General features: G+C 34.9%; 1 protein-coding gene across 3 annotated transcripts in view; it reads right to left on the reverse strand.

The window, feature by feature from the left end:
• Nucleotides 1-24,010, reverse strand: part of RIC1 (RIC1 homolog, RAB6A GEF complex partner 1) — a 107,597-nt gene that overhangs the window by 29,677 nt on the left and 53,910 nt on the right. For all 3 annotated transcript variants that reach the window (XM_037493495.2, XM_037493496.2, XM_037493497.2), the window contains exons 8-15: nt 20,295-20,383; nt 12,300-12,444; nt 11,646-11,694; nt 9,915-10,064; nt 7,811-8,014; nt 2,922-2,960; nt 2,717-2,827; nt 1,123-1,212 (exon numbers count right to left, since the gene is read on the reverse strand). In XM_037493495.2, the coding sequence (XP_037349392.1) occupies nt 1,123-1,212; nt 2,717-2,827; nt 2,922-2,960; nt 7,811-8,014; nt 9,915-10,064; nt 11,646-11,694; nt 12,300-12,444; nt 20,295-20,383 (877 nt within the window). The remainder of the gene's footprint in view (nt 1-1,122; nt 1,213-2,716; nt 2,828-2,921; nt 2,961-7,810; nt 8,015-9,914; nt 10,065-11,645; nt 11,695-12,299; nt 12,445-20,294; nt 20,384-24,010) is intronic.

Below are 24,010 nucleotides of genomic sequence, written 5' to 3' on the forward strand. Positions count from 1 at the left end.
GCTTCTAGGTAGGTGAACACATGCACACCAGGAGGGTGACACACCCCAACTCTATGGAGACAGAAGTTCCTGTGCTTGGGACCTTCCATACCATGTATCTCTACTCATCAGACTTTTTATCAAATTCTTCAATAAACTGGAAAACATAAGTAAATGTTTTCCTGAGTTATGAAAGCCACCCTAGTAAATTGAAAGAACACAAGGAGGGGGCAGGGGTTCGTGGAACTTCCTATCTGTGTAGCCAGTTGGTGAGATGCACAGGTGTGGCTGTTGGTCTGGGGGTGGAGGGCTAGTCTTATGGGACTCAATCCTTAGTTTATGGCATCTGACAATATCTCTGGGGATACAGTGTGTCAAAATTGAGTTACACTATAGGTCACTAAGGTGGTATTGCAAAGAATTGCTTGGTATGGGGATTTCACTTATATGGTGATCAAAAGTGAAGTGTTCTCTGTGGTAAAGAAGACACACAAGAAGAGAAACATAGGGAAGAACTGGGTTTTTTTCTTACACATAGGAAGTGGGGAAAAACCCCAGGTTTTTCACTGACACCTACCAAGAATGATTAAACACTTTCGACAAGGTGTTTTTTAATCTTTTGTTCAAGAAAAAGTTTGAAAAGTTAAAAAGCCATTAGTTGTAAACCACGGTGAGCACTGATAATAGATATTATTTCTATTTTAACACAGGTTTGCTCTACAAGTAATCAAAAGATAAAATGATCAAAACTGTGAATGTACTATTACAGATACTCCTTTTAAACCTGCATATTTATTCCTTATATAAGGAGGCCAGCAGTTTCTCAAAAAATAAACATACAGATCAGTAACTTAATAAATCTCTACAGACAATTATCTTTATAGGCTTTTCTGCTTTTAACTTTTTAATTTCTTACAAGGTTAAAAGAGAATGTCTAATAGCTAAAAATTTTAGAAAAAGTTATCCTAGAAGTCCTGATTAATCTTTAAAAAAAAATCTAAGGGACTGGAAATGAAAGTCACATTTGTTAAAAATCCCAAATTTTTGATTAAAATGTTTTCTTCAACAGATTTTTATATAAAACCAAGTAATGCTTAATATCTATAAAATATAAAAATCTGTTACTCCTTAGAAAAAACTTACCTCTTCTTGACGGTCACTTATGTTATAACATGCAAGGACAATAAAATCATTCCACCAGGCTAAGCCACCTGTCACAATCATATTTTGCTCCTTGAAAGAAAACAAACATATTGACCTTTATTTATCCTGCAGAAATAATTAGTACATTTATAAAATATTCCTAAGCAGACAATAAAAGCTCAAATTATTTCTTCTCTACCCTCTATCCCCCAATTAAGCATTACTTTAGGGCCTTTATTAATCAGGATTCGAATCCTGTATTTTAAAAATAAACACTTCCTTAAAGATAGAAAACACATCATGCAAACAACTGAATATCATGTAGCATCATTATTCTTACAATTAGCAGACTTTAAATTCTGGCTTTATCATTTATCAGCTGTTTGACTCTGAATCCTAGTTTGTCTTTCATAAAATGATAACAACAGTGCCCTTGTTGGGATGTTATAAAGAGTGATAAGACAATGTATGTAAAAGTACCTTAAAGTGCTTGGTTCACAGTAAATGTTTCTTTTCCTGGTATTTGATTCTTACAAAATCCAACCACATGTTTATATGCTACCCAAACATATACATACACACATATACATATATATGGTACTTTCACAATATATGGGAAAGTACCTTAAAGTGCTTGGTTCACAGTAAATGTCATATAATATATATGCTTCTATCTATATCAATCACACAGGTAAGCAGGGAATGATCTCAAATTTTGTGGAAAATTATTCTGATCACATCTGATGAACTCAACCTGCAATGTAAGAGTATCCTGAACTTAAAGATTTACAGTGATCATGGGCCTCCCCCAGGGGCGCAGTGGGTTGAGCGCAGCGCTGTGAAGCTGTCTGCAGCCTCAGCAGCGTGGGTTCGATTCTCGGCCAGCCAGGGAGAAACCCACATGGCGAGAAAGACCTCTCCTGTCTTGCCCATTAATCCCCTCAGCAGTATTTTCCTCAGTCCACTTGTTCTGCTACCCGCTCGGTCTCTGGTGAATTCACTCACGCTCCCACACCTCTGGCCTGTACCCCAGTTTTTGTATAAATACACAAATCTTTAAAAAAAAAGAATTATAGTGATCTTAACAAGATTTAAAAACAAATTAGCGATCTCAGTATAAAATCTTTTATCAAGTAGCAAATTCTTTATCAGAATGGACCTTAGAACCTCAGATAACTTCCAGTTTTATATTATTGGATACTATTTCTTTTGAAAAAATTATTTTTTAAAGATTATTTATACAAATAAATAAATAAATAAAGCATTGGGGTACAGTCAGAAGCGTGGGAGGGTGAGAGAATTCACCAGAGCCAGAGGGGAGAGCAGAGCAGGCAGACTGACGAAGTACACTGCTGAGGGGGGCAGCGGGCGGCAGGAGAGGTCTGCAAGCCATGTGGGACCCCTCGCCCGGTGGCCGAGGATTGAACCGGCGCTGCAGAGGCTGCGGGCAGCTTTGCAACCCAGTGCTCAACCACTGCGCCACCAGGGAGGCCCTGAAAAAAATTATTTTTTATAAGCAAATGGCGGTTATAGTTATTTGATATTGTAGTTCTCATATCTTGACAAATAGGTTTTCAACTTCAAAAAGACTAACCTGGGTAATGTTTCCAAAAAGTTTCCATTTTTTGGTGAGTAAAGAATAATGTGCAAAACCAAACTTGCCAACCACAGCAATATTCTGTCCAAGTTTATCAATAGCTGAAAACTGATTAAAAAAGAAAATTAAGAACTCTTCCTTGTAAACCTATGGACATTATGTAATTTAGTATGGTGTCAAACAGACTAGTATAACAACTCACCCGTATAGGCCAATTGCTCTCTAGATAGGTGCTGGAAATCTACAGAAAATAACATCGATTTGGTAAGACTTCTGAAATGTATTTCAAGTTAAAGCAAAATTAACATCACAATATGGCATTCATTTTCCTGACAATGTTTATTATAGTGCTACCAAGTAATGGGTATCAGTAGCAGTGCGCTTGGAATTCCATTTTTATACCAGCCAGTATTTTAACCTCTCCCATCTTAGCAATTTCATTGTTTCTAAATACTTTTTTTCTATGCTTTTTCTGTTTTAAATATTGAACAATTAATAAATACAGACTGACACAAGCATTTTCAATAAGCATCCACAAGGGCAGCTGACAATTGTGTACCTGAGTAGTTTGGATTTATGAAGTTGAACCATCCCCTAACAATTTTATTTAACAAAATTAGAGCTTCAGCAAGAATTATGTTTTGTTATGAAAATGTTTTTATACATTTTTCTGATTAAGAAGCAATACAGGCCTATAAGATTTAAGCCATGTATAAAGGTACAAACCACAAAATGAAATTCTGTTTTATCACTGCTCAGGGATAACCATTGGTTAGTTTTTATTCTATCTATAAATAAATGGCCATATACACCTGCAAGAGTATTTATAAGCTACTATTTTTAATTGGGGTATTTAAATATTTAACTTATTACTCTTAACACAGATACTGACTTTATCTGCAACATAAGTAGTAAATATATCTTCCTATGTTGTATTATTATTCATGGATCTTTATATCACTCTAACAACAATTTTAAACATGAAAGAATCCTCTGTAAGACATCAGTGTAGATAAGGTAAATTCTAATTGCTTGATACTGTGATCTTTCTACTAGTCAACTGAATTTTCATGACCACATAGTGAGTGTGGGGTGAAAATTAACAGAAGGACAGGGAAGAATCTTCTGTTCCTGGAATAAGAGAAGCTTTGATTTATTCAAATTTATTTTCAATTATACTCAAAGAAACATTAAAAAGAAGTCAGTTAAAAACAATAAAATCCAGTAAGATTCTTTTTGCAATGTGAAGACAAAATGAAAATCAAGTAAAAATAATATGCTTGAAACTTCTGAATTGTGACAAATTTATTCATAAAGCTATTTGTCAGATTTCACTTAATAAGTCAACCTGAAGTCTATGTAAATTAATAGTTCTTAGTACTTAGTTCTTAATCCCAGTGCTGGTTTATGAAAGCCTACCTTACAGAATTACAGATAAAAATGTCACAATATATGCTTGAAGAATGTGTAATATGTATTTTAACAGATATGCTGTATCATTTATTAATCAAATTCACTGTGATTGATGAAATTAATTCAGAACAATGATAACCTGAGGTAATAATTGGGTAGCAAAATAACAGTTGAAAGCAGTTTTCTAGGAGACTGTAAGTGAAATTCTTTTGGATGAAAAAAAATAAAAAGTAACCTGAAGAAGGATGTACCTAAGTATAATTGATCTAAGTATAATTTACCTAAGACACTAAAATTAACTCCATATCCTCTAAACCATGGTGTTTCCCAAGTTAAATATGTATGTGGGTAAAGCATGGCAAGGGGATCTAACTGCCAAAGAAGACTCCAACACGAAGAGTTTCTAACTGTGGGAACCAAGGTTAAACCTTATCATATAGTCACACTCTGAAGACTACCTATGGGAGAAAACAGCTTATTCTTTTAACTTCCGAAAGTGCACGAGATGCACAAAATGGCTAACAGTTTACTTTGAAAACTCAATATTACTTTAAAATGAAGCTTTATTTCTCATGCATTTTTTTTCCATCTGAAGATGCTATGAAAAAGAAAACAAAAACTTTTATTTCCCCCAGTGGCTCACCTCTATTGACCTTTGTGTTACCTGAACTTGGAGCTGTCTCTGCTACTGAGAACAGAAAATGGTAGAAGGAGACAGCTAATGAAGAAACTTCAGTTATGAATGCATACTCATGGCACATAAGTCAAGCTTACACTACTGGGAAACTAAGAGCTAAGGTACAGAATCTCTACTCTTAACATCTTAGGATTTTTCAGTTTCTGAAAGAATCTAAATTTACCTTTTTTATCCCTTTGAAGTCATTTTGCCAAAAACCTATCTCCTGCCCATATTACTTTTGTGTAATTGTGAGATTATGTCAGCCATTCTCCTAGTAGAGTTGCCAAACCTGGTACACTGGATACTCACTGAAGAAATGTGGGGAAATTATTTATATATGAAATAGTTTTTAAATTTTCTCTACTGACATTCCTAATGTAGTTCCAGATACAGTGTAGGTGCTCATTTCCCACATTTTGTGAAGCTCATTTCCCACATTTTGTGAAGCTTATTCTTTCCAAATAGGCAGGCTAACAGTAAAACCAACATTGTCAAAAAACTAGATAATGATCACACACCTCTCAGAAATAAATTTTTATATTATACAAGACACTGAGTGTTAAAGGGCAGTCCAAGAAGGAACATAGCCTAAAACCAAATGGTGTTCACTTTTTAAGTATTTCATGTTATTTGTGCTCTACCAACAAATTGCTTTCAAAATTTAAAAAAAATAGAGCCAAGAAAACTAAATTTAAAAAACAAAGCACAATCTATAGCAGTTATTAACCTTACTTTTGACAAGTATGTATTTGTTTTGTGTTAGTTAAAGAAAAAAATAAAATTAACATACTCTTCTGATCAGGAAACCAAATGAGTATGAGGCAGAAGGCTTAAACAAAATATGCAGTAGTCTAGATGAGAAACAGACAAAGCAGCAGAATTTAAGCTCATTTGATGACCTCTAAGCTGTACAAGAAGCATAACAAGTATAACTCATGCAATTACCCTGAAGGAGGATGTGAGCATTTATCCTACAAGAGCATATACTGAAAGGAAAATTAAAGAGACACCCATAATTCTTCAGGAAATCATTTACTAATGGCTACAAAGCCTAGAAAGTAAAATGTTAGTATTACATGGAGACTGTAAACCACCCTACCAAAACACCACCATCAACACTGCATTGATTCACGTGCCCACAGTGCCAGCAAACAAAGTAGAGGGCAACTCTAAGTTAAAAATCACCAAATAGGCAGATTCTAGATTTTAGCTCAAGATCAGCAGCATATTATATGATTCAACACTTAGTGCCTGGGTTTTGAAATGGTTAGGTTGTTGCTTTAATTTATCACAGAAAGGGTAAATCTGCCACTATTCTCCTGTGTGACCTTGTGCAAGATGCCTAACTTCCCTGAGCTTCAGTTTTCTCATGTATAAAATCCAGTTGGACTATATGATTTCTAAGGGCCTTCCAGCTCTAAAAATTCTATGAGTCTATTATAATTTAACTGTTTTGGGAGTATGGTCTGGCGTTATTTTTTAGTTTTAAGAAAACTGACAAAAATTAGAATTAAGTTCACCTTTCTGAATATTTCACATGTCTAAAGAACAGAATAACTAAAGAATCTTACTAATAATGCCTACTTTGTCTCAAGTTTTAAATCAGTGTCATATGTTTAATATGGGGTAAGAATCACAGAATCACTGAATTTTTGAGCTGGAAGGAAATTCAATTTTTGTTATTGCCTGATGGATTTTTTGATTCCAGACCTACCTTCTTTGATCCTCTGCTCTACTTGGCTCTCTGGCAACACAGACCTGGCTAGGCAGAACTGGCATTGATGCTAGGTCAGTGTAGAATGAATTGTTCAAAGTATGGGGAAATGAAAATAGCAGAGAAATGGCTATAGGAGAGAAGGGAGCAGTGGAAAATTTTAGTCAAGGAAGTAGCTGATGCAGTTTTATTTAGTAATTGTTACTAATTATAAAATGGTATGCACAATGTTTGATTTTATGAATTTATTAATGTAAGTTAAATACATTTTCTTTTAGTGTATACATGTTAATTTAGGAGCTTTTCCTCCTTCAATTCTTCACATTATGACCATTTTTCTGTCTCTCATTATCTCCATTCAAAGTTAACTGAAAATAACATGGGAGCTGAAGTAAGCTAGTAAGGTAAAAATATAGAATGTAGAAGGCAAAGAACTGTAGAAACAGGAACTGACTGAAAAAAAAAACTAATCCAAGAGTAGGTGCTGATGTACCTAAGGAACTCTGGTATCAAAAAGAGAAAGAAAACACTCAGGAATTTTAAATTGCATAAAAGTTTTGGTATCTAAGGAGAAAGAAGACACTTAGGACCTTGAAACTACATTAAAGTTTTTTCAAGAAACTTGAATTTGTTAATTTATCCAAATTAAATTTATTTGGTATACAAATTCATAACTAATTTCCAGGTCAAAAGGCAATTTATCAGAATTACTCAAAGAAATTGCTAATTTAAAATTATATCAGAATGAGTAAATAATTTAGAGCAAGATTAAATAACACCGAAATTATTAACAATATGGTTCTAGATTGATCACATGTCTGCAATTTAGATTCAAAGTCAGGTAATTAACTGTAATGCGTCTCCATCAGACTATATGATCTGCTACACAGGGTATTAACTGACATTGACAATTTCCATGAAATTACTACATTTTTTGCCTATGGAAATCCAGTAAGCTAAGCTTGTACAAAAAGGGCTGAAGGTAAAATAAACTGTTTTGCTCAGAAAAAAAGGGTAAAATATAAACATAAAACAGCTTTTGAAACCATTCACTACTAAAAGAAAGCAAATGAGAATATAAATTCTACATTAAGTGGCAGAGGGAGGGGGAAGGAAAAGACAAGAGGACCGGAACACAGAAAAGCAGAAAAGAGACATGACAGTCAAAAAAGATTTTAAAGGTACTTAGTTTTTTTAAAGTAACAGATGAAATATTTTAAAATCTGCTCTGGGTACTATCTTACCAGTGACTAAGTCAATAGTTAAGAGTAACTTACAAACTTACCTGTACTACATGCCAATGCCGATGTCCAAGTAAAGTGCTTAAACCCTGAGACTCTAAACCACCATCTGCAAATGGGCTCTTTTCCCGACTGGGCTTATGCTCAGAACGTGCTGAAGAACTCCTAGGATTCTGTGTTTGTGAGGCCTCTCCACAGTTCAAGTATAAACGATCTTCCCCCTGAAGCAACACTTGCTCTTGGTTACTCTAGGTGAGGGGGAAAGGAAGCAGACAGGCAAAAGGAGAAAGCAAATAATTCAATATTAGATAGGGAAAGTTCTAAGAGCATCCATTTAATTTTACTGTAGGAAATGTACCAGCTGCCTATCTATTTTCCTCACAAAGTACAGAGTACATATTTAGGTGTTATACTTAGAAGGAACATGCAATATTTTAATGATTCCATTCCACTGTAAGTAAAATCTTTGTTAAAATCGGTTTTATCATGTAGATTCCAAAATATGCCCAGGTTTTCAACTGCTACAGCATCATCTTTTATTACTACTCCAACATGGCAATGCTATGAGAGATTATCCATCTGAAAACGAAACATAATTTCTCACTGTCTACAGTTTACAAACTAATTTCACATAAAACACTTCATTTATAGCGGTAAAAAAACATGTCTGGTCAAAGACTGTGTGTATATGCTCACCCAAGGGCCTTCGAGTCAAGAGGTGAATTAGTAATGGGGACAGCCAGATGCTGAAGGATCCTGAAAACCATGGGGAAGAGGAACTATAGTCTAAGGTTGTGATCGTGGGAATATCTAGACAAATTAGTGTTATGCCGAAGTTATCAATGAGGTGGTCAGTATTCTGAAACATGGGCAGGTTCTTCACTATTAAAGTCATACAAATCAACACGCTATCGCCTTGCATAACAGTCCCAATGTCCTGATATAAATCTCAAGGATTCTTTTATATTATTATTATTTGGGATGAGGGAGGGAGAGGAAAAAGAAATACTCTATTGTTTTCCTGGGAATGCTTATTCTTCAATTGTAGTAATGAAATCTGAAATCCAAGCTATTTTTACATGCTTTCTAAACATGTTATACATTTTTATTAGAAATTGGTTATATCATATATTTAAAAGCCCATTAGCAACCAGAAATTAAGATATGTATTCCAAACACGTAAATACTGCTTATATATAGTAACAATTTATAATATTGATAATTATTTCAAATTTAAAAACCATGAGATGATTATAACTTGGGGCAGTGTTTCCAAAAGGAGGTTATTTTTTTTAAGGTCTTTCTTAAAAATTCATAATTAAAGGGCCTCCCCAGTGGCGCAGCGGTTGAGCGCTGGGTTGCGAAGCTGCCCGCGGCCTCTGCAGCGCCGGTTCGATCCCCGGCTGCTCCCCGGCCACCGGAGGAGGGTCCCACATGGCGCGCAGACCTCTCCTGCCGCCCACTGCTCCCCTCAGCAGTGTACTTCGGTCCTTCTGCCTGCTCTGCTCCCCACTCTGGCTCTGGTGAATTCTCTCACCCTCCCGCGCTTCTGACTGTACCCAGTGCATGTATAAACAAAAACAAACAAACAAAAAACCAGCAAACAAATAAATAAAGCATGCCTCTATAAAAAAAAAAAAAAAAATTCATAATTAAAAAAGCTTGGGAAACACTGATTTGTATATTCTAACTTGTGGGTTCTTCACAATGCATATTAGCATAATAAAAAAATTGGAGTACTACAATAAAGAAATCGACAGTTTTGTATAACTTATTTCACATTCACATGACAACAGAACTTTTCTTACCCTGTGTAACTACTATTAATATTTCTCCTAACTAGAGCCTAGGAGAACACACTTCAGAAAATGCTATTCAAATAAACACTAAATTTTATGAAGTTATTTAAATCTGTCCACAGTGCTTTCCCTGAGGTTGTTACCGTGATCCTATTAAATCAAAATCTATTCATAAATAAAATTTTGGTACAAATTTCAAATAAATTAAAAGAAACAAGAATCACTGAAAATACACAAAAGTATGCCAATTTTAGAAGTATACTTTTATAAATATACTGAACCTATCTGTGACATAGAGTATAATATTCTAAAATGAAAGTGACTAAAACAGAGTTATAATTAAACTTACCATACAAGGGTTTACAGTGAGCACACTCTTGATAAACTGAAACAGCAGAATTCCAGGCTGTTTAATACTCTTGGGGTCAGACTCAATTTCAGTATTTTGAGAGCCAAATCCACTGATTACCCATAAATGATAGCCTTCTGCACCCCAGCTCTTAGATAGGAAGAAGCATAGAAAAAGGGGGGAGGGATAAAAAGTCAAAGCAATGAAAAGTTTCTCGTTATTCATTTCTAGTTTCAAATACTCAAATTCCAAAGTAACCTACAACCACATTGTTAATGATTTCTTATGGTGAAGAAGCCATGACAAGAAATTCAGGTAAGAAATCACAACTACATCATGTACATCTTAACCATCTTCTGTGGACCATCACTGCTCTCTACTTTGAAAAGTGAATAGAGAAGACTGCATATAATCTTAGTCTATATCCTAAGGAATGCCTACTGTACTGTTGTTTCTCCATTATTTTAATATATCAAGATTACTTAACAATTGACTTATCAGTCAATGACAGACCACATATACTACAGTGGTTCCAACAGATTATACTACATATAGTAGTGGGTTATATACCATCTAGGTTTGTGTAATGATACTCTGACTTTCCCACAATGATGAAATCACCTAAGGGTGCATTTCTCAGAACATACCGCATTTGTTAAACAGTACATAACCATACAAAGAAAATTCTTAGAGTATTTATCCAGGTTACTCAGGTGAAAGCTTGACAGACACTTAAAATAAATGCAGTTTTGTGTAAAGCAAAGACAAGTGGAATGGAAGCTGTGAGACTAGGCCTTCATTGTCAGCTTTCACCTCCACCATAGTCCATGTACTCCCCATTTTCATTCCTTCCCCATCACTTTTACCCCTCTTGGCTGCCTCAGATCGAGGGTCAGTTTTCAAAGGTCTCAAAAACTTATTTGAAAATTTAAACAAGGTAGGAAGAGACATCAAATTGGTCTTTGGTGGTAAAATGTTGGGAAGCACTCTTTTATGGCAATCATGGTGAGATGACTTGAGAAATCAGAGAAAAGGCTTCCTCTGCAAAATAAGTCTCATAGTCCCTAATTTTATAAAAATGGCATGCACAGAGACTTTACTAAGAAAATGTCTTTAGGGCCTCTCCGGTGGCGCAGCGGTTGAGCACCGGGTTGCGAAGCTGCCCGCAGCCTCTGCTGTGCCGGTTCGATCCCCGGCTGCTCCCCGATCACGGGAGGAGGGTCCCACATGGTCGCAGACCTCTCCTGCCGCCCGCTGCTCCCCTCAGCAGTGTGCTTCGGTCCTTCTGCCTGCTCTGCTTCCCGCTCTGGCTCTGGTGAATTCTCTCACCCTCCCGCGCTTCTGACTGTACCCAGTGCTTGTATAAATAAATACATAAAAATAAATCTTAAAAAAAAAAAAAGAAAATGTCTTTATGTGAAGACAGGGGTTACATACACCTTCACTGATTTCTACAGAAACACTTGAAAACAGGTAATAAAATTTTCAAAATATATTCAAATAATGCACGAGTATATGTCTTCCAGGAAAAACACCCAATGAGCATTTCGCTTTATGGTAAAAGGTCATGAGAAACAGTCAATAAGAAATGAGGTATGATTTGAAAAACAAAGGCTCATTTGAAAATTGAAAGGGGCTTGTTGGACATATCTAAGCAAGACCAAACTAAGAAAAAAGGGAAGGAAAAAATTTCAAGTTTCTCACACTTAATTTTTTATAGAAAGTACTTACCATAGAGCTGATCTTAAGGGGATCTTTTTTGGTACCATCAGACCTATAACTGAAAACAGAATAGAAATTTATTTTTAAAGAATCTTCAAATTATATAATATGCATGAAATTTAAGACTGTAGATCAATATACTCAGTTATATCACTGAGACATAGTCTTTTAGGTTCTAAGTATCTTCTTGACAAGGTCATGCAGTTTGGGTAGGTGTGTTCATTTTTGCCAAGGCTGAGGTTCAGGGTAGTAGTACATGAATTGGGCAGAGATATCAACCCACCCTCCAAAACTCAATGACATAATGTAGTTGTCCACTTTTTAGCAATTATTTATGCATATGTCTAACACTGATAAGAGAATAAGCTACTTGAAGGCAGAACACTGTCTGATTTAATCTTAAATCTAACATGCTACTATATATACAACAGGGGTTCAACAAATAAATGCATTTTTATTGAATGATCAATTTTAATACAATGGATGATTTGATAATTTTGCACCATACAAACTATTTTGGGATTAAGTGTTAAATAAAACAAAAGGGTAGCTCTGAGACAAAAATTTCCCGTGTGTGTGTACGTGTGTGTATATGTGCGTGTGCGTATAGTGTTTGAAAGATAATGTAGTTATTTTATCTAAAATTTTCCTTTATAGACTCACGCAAAATCTCCACCAAGTGTACAAATCAGCTGGGCTCCAAACACACTCCATAAAGAAAGGCCTCCATACTCCCAAGTCACCATTACAACACTATTGTCAGGAGACCATCTGACCAATTTAACAGCTCCTGTTTTGTTCCAAATGTCTGTTAAAAAATCATGAGAAGAGTTATACAATTGCTTCAGAAATACTTAGTATATCTTACAGTCTGTCTCTTCAATTGGAAATATACAGAAAGGATGACTGATTCAACAGTCATATACAGAAAAGATGACTGCTTCAATGAGATGAATCCTGCATATTGAAAACTAATTAAAATCAGGAAGGACACAAACCTTGACTTAATCTATGCAGCACAAATTCAGGGCCCAAGTGATTTATAAGACGTAGACGCTATTTTGGACAACTACTTGTTTGAATACCTACAGCTATGAAGTTTTAAAAAGTTTTTGTCTTAGGGAAAACCAGTTTCTATAAAATGGGGACAATGTCCCCTTAAATGATTCAATATTAGATGTGAAAGTACTCTGCAAAGAATAAGATGTTTTAAAATGTAAAATATTTTACTGCTGCATTCATGGTGCATTGGCAATATCAGGAGGATACAAGTTAAAGTAGATTGACGTTTAATCTTATATTAGAATCAAATGGGTAAATACCAGGTTCTCACATCTTCTTTTACTAAAAATAGTTCTTTAACCCCCTATATAATTACTAAAGGGGAAAATCTCATTATGTAATAAAACCAGTTTCTTTACAACAGAGTTAAATTAAACATGCCATTTCTTACCAGCAATTCAAAAAGATCTACAGTAGAACTTTCTTTAAAATTAGAAGTCTTCCCATTTGCAGGTATTAAGTTTTTTCTTAGTACATTGTTAAGAGAGGGAAGAACACAGATTTTAGCTATAGAAGCAGCTTGGTGAACAGAGAACTTCTTTCCTCTGTTAAAGTTCAAACCCCCACATTAGCATTTCCCACTTTAATTCATGCATAACTATTATTTATATAGATGAAAAATAAATGGGAATATATATAAGAAACATCATATCTTATTAATATGCTTTATACTTTACCAGGAGAGAAATTAATATCAAACTGACCAAAAGCAGACAAAGATCTCACAAAGAAAGAAAACTACAGACATCCCTTATGAACACGGATGCAAAAATCAACAAAACCTTAGCAAACTGAATTCAATAAAACATTAAAAGAGTCATACATCATGACCAAGTGGGGTTTATTCCAGAAATGTAAGGACGGTTCAACATACACAAACCAATAAATATATATTCACCATATTAACAAGAGAAAAATGAAAAGAGCATATCAATGGATACAGAGAAGGCATTGGACAAGTTTCAACACCCATGTATAAAAATCACCCTTAGTAAAATGGGGTCAGAAGGAACATACCTCAACATATAAAGGCTATACATGATAAACCCACAGCAAGCAATATACTCAACAGTGAGAAAATGAAGCTTTTCCTCTAAGATCTGGTACATGACAAGAATGTCCACTCTCACCAGTACTATTCAACATAATATTGGAAGTCCTTGCTAGAGCAACTAGGTAAGAGAAAGACATAACAGAAATCCATACTGGAAAATAAGTAAAGCTATCATTTATTTGCAGATGACATGATTTTAGATGTATGTTTTATTTATATACATAAAAAATCTTAAAAAACTAAACGATAAATCAGTTACTGAAAATGGCAGGCTACAAAAGCATTATACAAAAGCCTCCTGCATTCCTATATGCAAGTAATAAACTAAAAGAGAGTGAAATAAAGAAAACAATCCCATTTACAGTATCATCCAAAGTATTAAATACCCAGGAATAAACTTAAAATGCAGTTTTTGAAACCACAAATTGCCAAAGCCCTACTGATGAAAACAAGAGAGAAAGGAGGTATGACACTTCCAAACTTCAAGCTATACTACAAAGCCATAATAATTAAAACAGTTTGGTATTAGAATAAAAACAGACACACAGACCAATGGAACCGAATAGAGCGCCCAGAAATAAAGCCACACTTATATGGACAACTAATCTTTGACAAAGGAGCAAAGAATATACAACGGAACACAGACAGTTTGTTCAATAAATGGTGCTGGGAAAACTGGACCACCACATGCCAAATAATGAAACTAGACCACTACCTTTCACCATGCACAAAAATCAACTCAAAATGGATAAAAGACCTGGACATAAGACCTGAAACCATAAAATATATACAAGAAAATATAGGTAAAACACTACAAAGCATACATCTCAGTAAAATCTTCAAAGATTCATCATCCAGAGCAAAGAAAGTCAGGAAAAGATAAATACCTGGGATTACATTAAACTGAAAAGCTTCTGTAGAGCAAAAGAGACATGAACCAAAACACAGAGATACCCCACTGATTGGGAAAAAAATCTTTGCACTCCAGTCAACTGATAAGAGACTGATGACAAAGATATACAAAGAACTCACAGGACTCAACAAAAACAAAGTAAACAATCCAGTCAAGAAATGGGCAGAAGAACTTAAAAGACATTTTCTCCAAAAAGGAAATGCAAATGGCCAACAGGCAGATGAAAAAATGTTCAACATCCCTTATCATCAGAGAAATGCAAATCAAAACCACATTGAGGGCCTCCCTGGTAGCGCAAGGGGTTAAGCACCGCACTATGAAGCAATCCGCAGCCTCTGCAGCACAGGTTCGATCCCCGGCTGTCTAGGGAGCAACCCACATGGTGCAGCAGATCTCTCCTGCCTTGCCCGCTGCTCCCTTCAGCAGTGTATTTCAGTCAGTCTGCTGTTCTGTCCCCCCACTCTGTCTCTGGTGAATCCTCTCACCCCCTGCATCTCTGGTCTGTACCCAGCCCTTGTATGCAAAAATAAATAAATCTTTGAAAACACACACACACACACACACACACACACACTGAGATACCACCTTACACCAGTGAGAATGACACATATTAAAAAACTAGCAACAACAAATGTTGGCGAGGATGTAGTGAAAAAGGAACTCTCCAACGTTGCTGGTGGGAGTGCAAACTGGTCCAACCACTATGGAAAGCTGTCTGGAGGTTCCTCGGTCTACTAAAAATGGAGTTACCATATGATCCGGCAATTCCACTCCTAGGGAACTACCCAAAGGACACAAAAACACTGGTTCAAAAGAACACCTGCACCCCTATGAACAGAGGGGTGCAGGTAATACAATACATAAAACCTGGAAACAACCCAAATGCCCAAAATAGATGACTGGATCAAGAAGATATGGTATATATACACAATGGAATATTATTCAGCAATCAAAAAAGATAAACTCATGCCATTCGCAGCAATGTGAATGGAGCTAGAAGGAATTATGCTCAGTGAAATAAGCCAGAAGGAAAAAGAAAAATATCACACAGTTTCACTTATAGCAGGAATATAGGGGAACCAAATAAGACATCAGTGTAAAAAAACAGTAACAGTACGAAACACAACAAAGCAAAAACAGACAATTATAAATCAGAGACCTACTTCAGGGGAGGAGGAGGGAGAGGGATTAGAAGGAGGGAGGGAGGGAGAACAGAGGACTGAGGTGATGGTGCATTGGGGAAGGAAATTCCATGGGGACTACACCTGAGGGTGTGGGGGCAAGAAAATATTGTTTAAAAATGAACAATGATGTAAAAAAATTTAAAAAATAAATGAAGTTGAAAAAATGGAATTTTTGAAAGACAAAGTCAACGAAATCTGCAAGACACTGCTGGAGAAGATAGAAGACACAAGGTAATGAAATGATATTCCATGTTCATGGATTGAAAAATTAATATAACCAAAATGTCTATCTTACCCAAAGTGACTTACAGATTCAATGCCATCCCTATTAATACTTCAAAGGCATTCTTTAAGAAATAGATCAAAAGTTATTGAAATTTATATGGAACCACAACAGCCCTTGAACAGCCGAAATGATTATGACAATCATGCTCTCAGACTTCAAACTATGTTACAAGGCCGCAGCAATCAAAATAATAGGGTATTAGAATTAAAAAAAAAAAAAAAAAACAAACCCACACACAGATCAATGCAATAGAATTGAGTGCCCAGAAATAAACTCAGGTAATATGGACAGTTAACCTACAACAAAAAAAGCTAACAGCATACAATGAAGGAGTCTTCAAAAATTGGTGTTGGAAACACTGTCCAGCCACATGAGGAAAAAAAAAAAAAAGAAAAAACCACCACTGGTCAGCCACATGAGAAAAATAAAACTAGACTACTCTCTCATACCAGACACAAAAGCTAACTCAAGATGAATTAAAGACTTGGGTGTAAGATTAGAAACCATAAAATACATAAAGGAAAACACTCCTACAAAATCAGCTTCAGGAATGTCTTTGGGGAATTGACTCCAACAGCAACAAAAGCAAAAATAAACAAAAAGGAATACATCAAGGTATAAAGCTTCTGTACAGCGTAAGAAAACTATGATTAAAACAAGAAGACACCTTGCTGAATGGGAGAAAATATTTGCATATCATACATTTAGCAAAGGGGACTAAAATCCAGAGTACTCATACAACTCAATTAGGAGAGAATAAAGAACTCACCTAAAAATGGGCAGAAGAGTTAAACAGACAATTCCGAGAAAAAACATACAAATGGCCTACAAGCACATGAAAAATGTTCACTATCACTTATCAGGGAAATACAAATCAAAAGCACAATGAGATACAACCCCACTCCCGTGAGAAAGGCTATCATCAAAAGAACCAGAAACAACAAATGCTGGTGAGGGTGTTGAGAAAAAGGAACCCTTGTACACCACTGATGGAAAGTGAACTGGTTGGTCCAGCCCTATGGAAAACAGTATGGAGAGTTCTCACAATGTTAAAAACAGATGTATCTGTATGACACAGCAATTCAACTTTTTACCATTTATCCAAAGAACACAAAAACATAAATTTGAAGGGATATATAGGCACTCCTCTGTTCAATGCACCATATTTAAAATAGCTAAGTTATGGTAACAACCTAAATTTTACACAAGTTGTAAGGAAAACAATCAGCTTTTTTGCCAAAAATCATAATATATATAAACAAATGAGTAAGAACCCAGGAAACCCAGACAACAGAAACTGACTCAGAAAAGCTTCAGATAAAGATACAGAATGTAGAAACCATTCTATTACATGTAAAGAAATAAGAGAATACTGAAACTAGGAGCATGATATATACACATTAGAAAAGAGATAAACCTAGGGAAAAAATTTTAATTAAAAATTCAGTAGAAAGATTAAGCAACATATTAGATACAAATGAAGAATAAGTATACTTGAGGATAAATATGGAAAACTTCCTAGAATGTAATCTAAAGAAACAAAGATAAAGAAATTGAAAACACTGGTTAAGAAATATGGGGAAAGTGCAATATATGTGTAATTAAACTTCCACAAAGAGATTAAGGAAGAGGCAATATTTAGAGAGGAAAAAAAGAGTATTTTCCAGAATAATTAAGATATGAATCCTCAGGATCATGAAGCCTGAGTCTCAAAGGAAATGCAACTTGACGAGAGACTACAAAATAGTAACAATGGAAGTCCAAAGGAACAACTTCTTCAATGTATAGATTTAAAAATTTGTCAATTCAAAATTGTATACTATATTTAAATCACAAGGGCAAAATAAATGCATTCCCAGACCAAAAAAATAAGAGTTTACCATCACAAAAACTTCAATAAAATAAATTCAAAATGGTCTCAAAGTGGAAGGTGTAAGCTGCTAAAGGAAATGGACCAAAAAGACAGGTATATGTATGGTAACACTATAAACATTAACAGTTAAATATTCTAATATTTATCTGAAATTTTGACATGATATACTTCAGCTTTCTGAGGTATATAAGTTATTTATTATTGTTATTAAGGCTAATAAGTTATTTATTATTAAATTCAATTTAGAGAGTGCTCTGAATTTTTTTCTGACACCAAACATCACAGAAATTTGTATCATCTTAAAGCAATTATTCTTAATATGGGGCCATATCTAAATTTGGGGGAGGGATAAAATTATTTGAAGAAAGCACCTATTACTAATATGCATATAGGAAATAGAACATTGTTAAATTTTTGAGACATATAGTAATGAGATTTTACTAACTTTTGAATACAATCCCAGAAAGGTAAGTGGCCTTAATTTTAAAAAGATAATGATTCATTCACTCCATTTTTACTATGTGCCTCTCACTCTGCCAAAGTAACTTGGTGTGAAGAGACATATATCCTATACTTCAGCCTTACAGTCTAGGAGAAACAAAACATGTTTAACTTATATATTCAATAAAGAAATATCAGAGGTAAGAAAGATGTCATGTACAAGGTATAATGGGACACAGAAGGAAACTATATTTTATCTAGTTCATACAATGGGATTTCACTTGAACTGTATCTTGAAAGATGAAAATGTATCTTCCATGTAAAAATATGGGGTATTTCAGGTAAAAACAGTATGAGAGTCAGAGGCTAACTCTCAAGGATTTAATTTGTAAAGCTTAAGATTGCAGTTCACAGCCTGGATGCTAAGATGACTTCAGAGCACTGCAGAAAATTCTTGGAGGTGGAGGGTCTATGATATAATTTTCAAGTGAAATTCATTTATATCTAGTATCTGTTGGACATTATGTAAGCTGTTAGTTCCAGGAGGTTCACAGTTATAACATACTCTACCTTTATTTATTGCTCTAAGTTTATTTTGATGATGTTACTTACATCTTTGTGGAGATGGGATTTTAGTAGTTGCTGTAATTTAAAAAAATGAATATAAAATTTAAGGTGGAATAGGAAATGTGGGTAATTGTAATCAATGTGACTCCAAGCTTTGGGATATTAAACAGTGTACATCCTCTTAGTAGAAAATGTTTAAAAACATTTTTCATTCCATTGATGTGTATTATTTTCTTTAAATTCTACTAGTTTGTAGGCTACAGATACTTATTGTTTACACCTAATAAATACTATAGATACTATTTACTTAATAAACAGAGCATTTGGTGTTTCTTTTAAGATGGGGTATTGTAAGATTACAGAAACACTAAGGGCAGAGTAAACCAGGAAAGATCAGAAATCTGGCAAAACACCTTATGTATCACACATGTGGCAGACACTATAATTTGGTTATTAATCCAACATTTATTCCCATTCTTGTTTCTCTTTGCTCATGTCTGCCAATTAAAGGCTTTAAAAAGTTTAGAAAAGCCTTGGTTAACTATGTGACATAATTATGATCAATTAAATGTAAGTGGAACATAGCTGGAGTACGTAAGAGGTACAGATGCTTCAGGAAAAGCGTTTGCTTTCCTGATCCAAAACAAAACAAAACCAGATTATGTCTTGTATCCTTTCTTCTTCTTGACCCAAATGCAGAAGTAATACTTCGAATTTGGGAGCTACCTTGTATCCATGAAATGAAGGCCAAATGAATGCCAGTCATAGCTTACCTTTGGGTTTTCTGCTAGTTGAAAAAATAAATCCCATTAAACCACCAAAAGTCAGATTTTCTGTTAGCATCAGTCAAAAACATTTCCAATAGCATATGGTTTAAAGACTTACATATATGGAAAAGATTCACTAAAGATACTTTAAAAGATTCAGAAAGACTTTTGTTTACTCCTGTGTACCTACAGTAGGCATTCAATAAGTAATTGTTGAATAAATTGAAGGAGGCATGAAATAACAGAAGCAATGAAATCAGGTCTTAGACTAGAGTAAAATCCAGTCAAGGAATGAACAGAGGGGCTAAAACTAAATGAGGATACAGAGGTCTAATTGAAAGGGTAAATGAAGTATCCCAGGAGTTTGTCTACTTAAACACAAATCCTTGTTCTATATAAAATATTATGTTTTAACAATATTTGACCATAGTATGCATCATTTAATTTAAAAATCAGCATTTATTATGTATATCATTACTGTATATTAAAAATATTAAAAGAAAAAACTCACCAGGGTATTGTTTTGCTGTTAGCTCCAGTTTATGAGACAGCAGCATAGCTCCAGTGGTGTTATCTATTGTATAAACCTGTACAGAACCACTGTGAAAAACAAACTTTTAGTGAAAAGAAACATACAAGTAGCATTACGGAATTACGTTCTGCTGGTAGAGTATAAACTAGATTGAAAATCATGTTGTAAATAATTTGCAGTCTCATAAATTTGAACAAATGCATATTCTATAATCTATCAATTTCACTTCTAGACATATCCCAGAAATATCCTTGTCTATGTTTATCAAGAGACACATACAATGCATATGTCCATTATAGTACTGTGTATAACTAAAAGAAAAGGGAAACATCCTGAATGTCCAGCAATAACAGAAAGGAAAAATAAACATAGCATATTTTTAGCATATTCATATACCACACAGCACTGAAAATGAAATGAACTTTAATCATGTACATTAAAGTGGACAGCAAATAAATATATATATGCAGTGTAATTGTTTTTATATAGTCAAAAACTTTCAAAACAAAGTAGCTAAGTACATTCGTGTTAAAAATATAACAAAGAACTGATGTACAAAAATTCTAGATTAATGAAATGCCCTGATAGAGAAAGGAAAATATCAAAGGAAAGGGGCAAGTGAGTGGAGAAGGGCCCTTCATTAATACAGGTAATGTGTTGTTTCTCAAGTTGAAGATAATTTATACTGACAATACCAATGTTCTTTTAAAAATGCTATTAAATCCAATGCTGCTTTTACACACATTAGGATGATGCTGGCTTACAACTGCCAGAATGTTCTGGCATTTAAGCTTTGATTAATTCCCACTGCAGCTTTGATTAATTCCCAGCCAGGGTTTAATCTTCTCAAAAATTAGGAGTAAGACTAAATATCTGCAGTAATAGGCCACTTCCGCTTTTACTTCCCTCCACCTCCCCGGGTTTCATTTTGGATAATTTCTCTTGCTACATTCTTCACATTTATTAATCTTTTATCCTACACTGTTTGACTTGGGTCTTTTTTATATCTTCCATGTCTCAGCTTAATACTCAAATGGGACCCTCTACAGCTCTTTGGAGTTCTCCCTTTGTGCCACTCTTTTATTTGGTGTCTGTCCTGTAAGCCCTATCTTGTTTGGTCTCCCCAGACTCTCATTTCCAAGTACTCACTCAGGGAATCCGTTAGGCCCTATCTCTATCCTTGTGGTATGCCCTGGAAGCTCTCTAAAAGTAATAAAAGTTGGGTTATAGAGTTTTCTTGTTTTTCGTTCTCTGGAATCACTATCCTTTATTGCCTGAATGTCCCAAGTCTTACATTCAAAACAGCTGTTTTATATTCAGGCAGGAGAGAAAATCTCATCATTTATGCCATCTTAGTCAGACATCTAAGCCTAGGCTAGTATTTTTCCAGGTTACTTACTAATTAGGTATCTCGCTCAAAGATTGTATTTAGTTGCTAGGAGGTACTTATATCAGTGTTTGCTTTGTGTCTGAAACTAACAAGTTTCAAAACTACCAAGTATTAAGTTCTAACAAGTCAGTGAGTCCAAATATTTTTAATAAAAACGTATATAATTATATAAGAATATTGTTAATAAACGTAATACTTGAGGGCCTCCCTGGTGACGAAGATGGTAAGCGCTGCACTGTGAAGCAATCCACAGCCTCTGCAGCATGAGTTCGATCCCCAGCCGGCTAGGGAGCAACCCGCATGGCGCAGCAGACCTCTCCTGACTCGCCCGCTGCTCCCCTTAGCAGTGTATTTCAGTCAGTCTGCCTGTTTTGTTCCCCACTCTGTCTCTGGTGAATCCTCTGACCCCCAGCATGTCTGGCCTGTACCCCAGCTCTTGTATGCGTAAATAAATCTTTAAAAAAATATATAATACTCTATGGTGACTATAATCTTTCAATTCTTTTTCTTTACATTTATCATTAGCACTATTATAAAATAAAAATATTTTCCAATTAAAAAAACATTATTTACTAAACTCAAAGCAAAACAAAAATATATGCCCTTAATACAGATATGGCTATAACTCTTAAGTGATCAAATTTAGTATCATTAACACTTGGCAATATTGCTATATGATGCCACAAAAAGTATACAACATCAACTATGACAAAATGTTTAACCAAAATCTAATCAAACTGATAATACTGGGTTGTTGGAAAAATCATGATTCATTTTTTGCAAGAAGTGGCTAAAGAGAAATAATGAAATATCATTCATTTTGATTGACTGTGGTTTGGAGCAAAGGAGCAATAAAAGAAATTTTGGTGACAAGTTGGTTAATTCAAATATGAACTGCATTTTAGATTTTATTTGGGATTTTTCTCATTAATTTTTCCACGTGTGATAAAGACATTGGGTTAATATAAGAGAATATCTCCTTTTTTGGAAACCAAGAAATACAAATTTCCGTTAACAGCATATCAGAAAAATCATGGTATACTCCCACACTAGAACACCACCTATAAATCAGTTTTAAAAAGTGATTTCAGGGCCTCCGCCAGTGGCGCAGCGGTTGAGGGCTGGGCTATGCAGTGCCTGCTGCTCCCCTCAGCACTGTATTTCATCACTCTGCCTGTTCTGTTCCCCATTCTGGTGAATTCTCTCACCCTCCTGTGCTTCTGACTGTACCCAGCGCTTGTATGAATAAATAAATCTTAAAAAAATAAATAAATAAAATCAAAAGTGATTTCAGTTACCGCAAACAGCATGGATTAATTTCACAATGGTGACTGACAGAAGACACAAAACAGAATGTGATTTTTATAAATCAGGTAAAGCTAAATTAAGATCTTTAAGAATGCATACAAGGGTATTAAAAACAAAGAAAAGTAAATGATTATAATAAGTAAATGATTACCTTTAAAATTAAGTCAAATGGTGCTATGATTAGGAAGTAGCAGAGATAAAACTCACATTGACTGGCAATGTACTATTTCTTGTTCCAGTGAGAACAGACGGGTATTTGTATCATAATTAATTATGATAAGTTATGACTATTTGGATTATGCATTTTCCTGTATGTTTTTAATCTTACACTATGAAAGTTAAAAAGAGTATTTCAAACTATGCCAATAAATTTGAAAGTATATATGAAACCAATTCCTAGAAAAATAGAACTTGTGGGCCTCCCTGGTGGCGCAAGGGGTTAAGCAACGCACTATGAGGCAATCCACAGACTCTGCAGCAGGAGTTCGATACCCAGTTGGCCAGGGAGCAACCCACATGGTGAAGCAGACCTCTCCTGTCTTACCCGCTGCTCCCCTCAGCAATGTATTACAGTCAGTCTGCCTGTTCTGCTCCCAACTCTGTCTCTGGTGAATCCTCTCACCACCACTCCCACACACACACATATCTCTGGCCTGTACCTCAGCTCTTGCATGCATAAATAAATAAATCTTCAAAAAGAAAAAAAAGAAAAATAGAACTTGCTAAAATATGTAGGAAAAATAGACAATCTAAAATTGTCTTACAAATCTATTTTTAAAACTGAATTCAGTTAGTAATGGAAAAAATTCCTACAAAGAAAATCCAAGGGTCTGATGGCTTCACTGATAAATTCCACCACACAAAGCTGAACAGTAAATGAAAAGAATCCTTCCTCTACTTAATTATGGTTAAGGAAGAGAAAAAGGAATATTACAGTCAAAATGTATTTGTGAACATGTATTAAAAGATTCTAAATAAACTGTGACCAAATCAACTC

Source organism: Talpa occidentalis, unplaced genomic scaffold, assembly GCF_014898055.3.
Source record: "Talpa occidentalis isolate TD23 unplaced genomic scaffold, MPIMG_talOcc4v2.1 talOcc4.7, whole genome shotgun sequence".
In the NCBI taxonomy this organism is placed as follows: domain Eukaryota; kingdom Metazoa; phylum Chordata; class Mammalia; order Eulipotyphla; family Talpidae; genus Talpa; species Talpa occidentalis.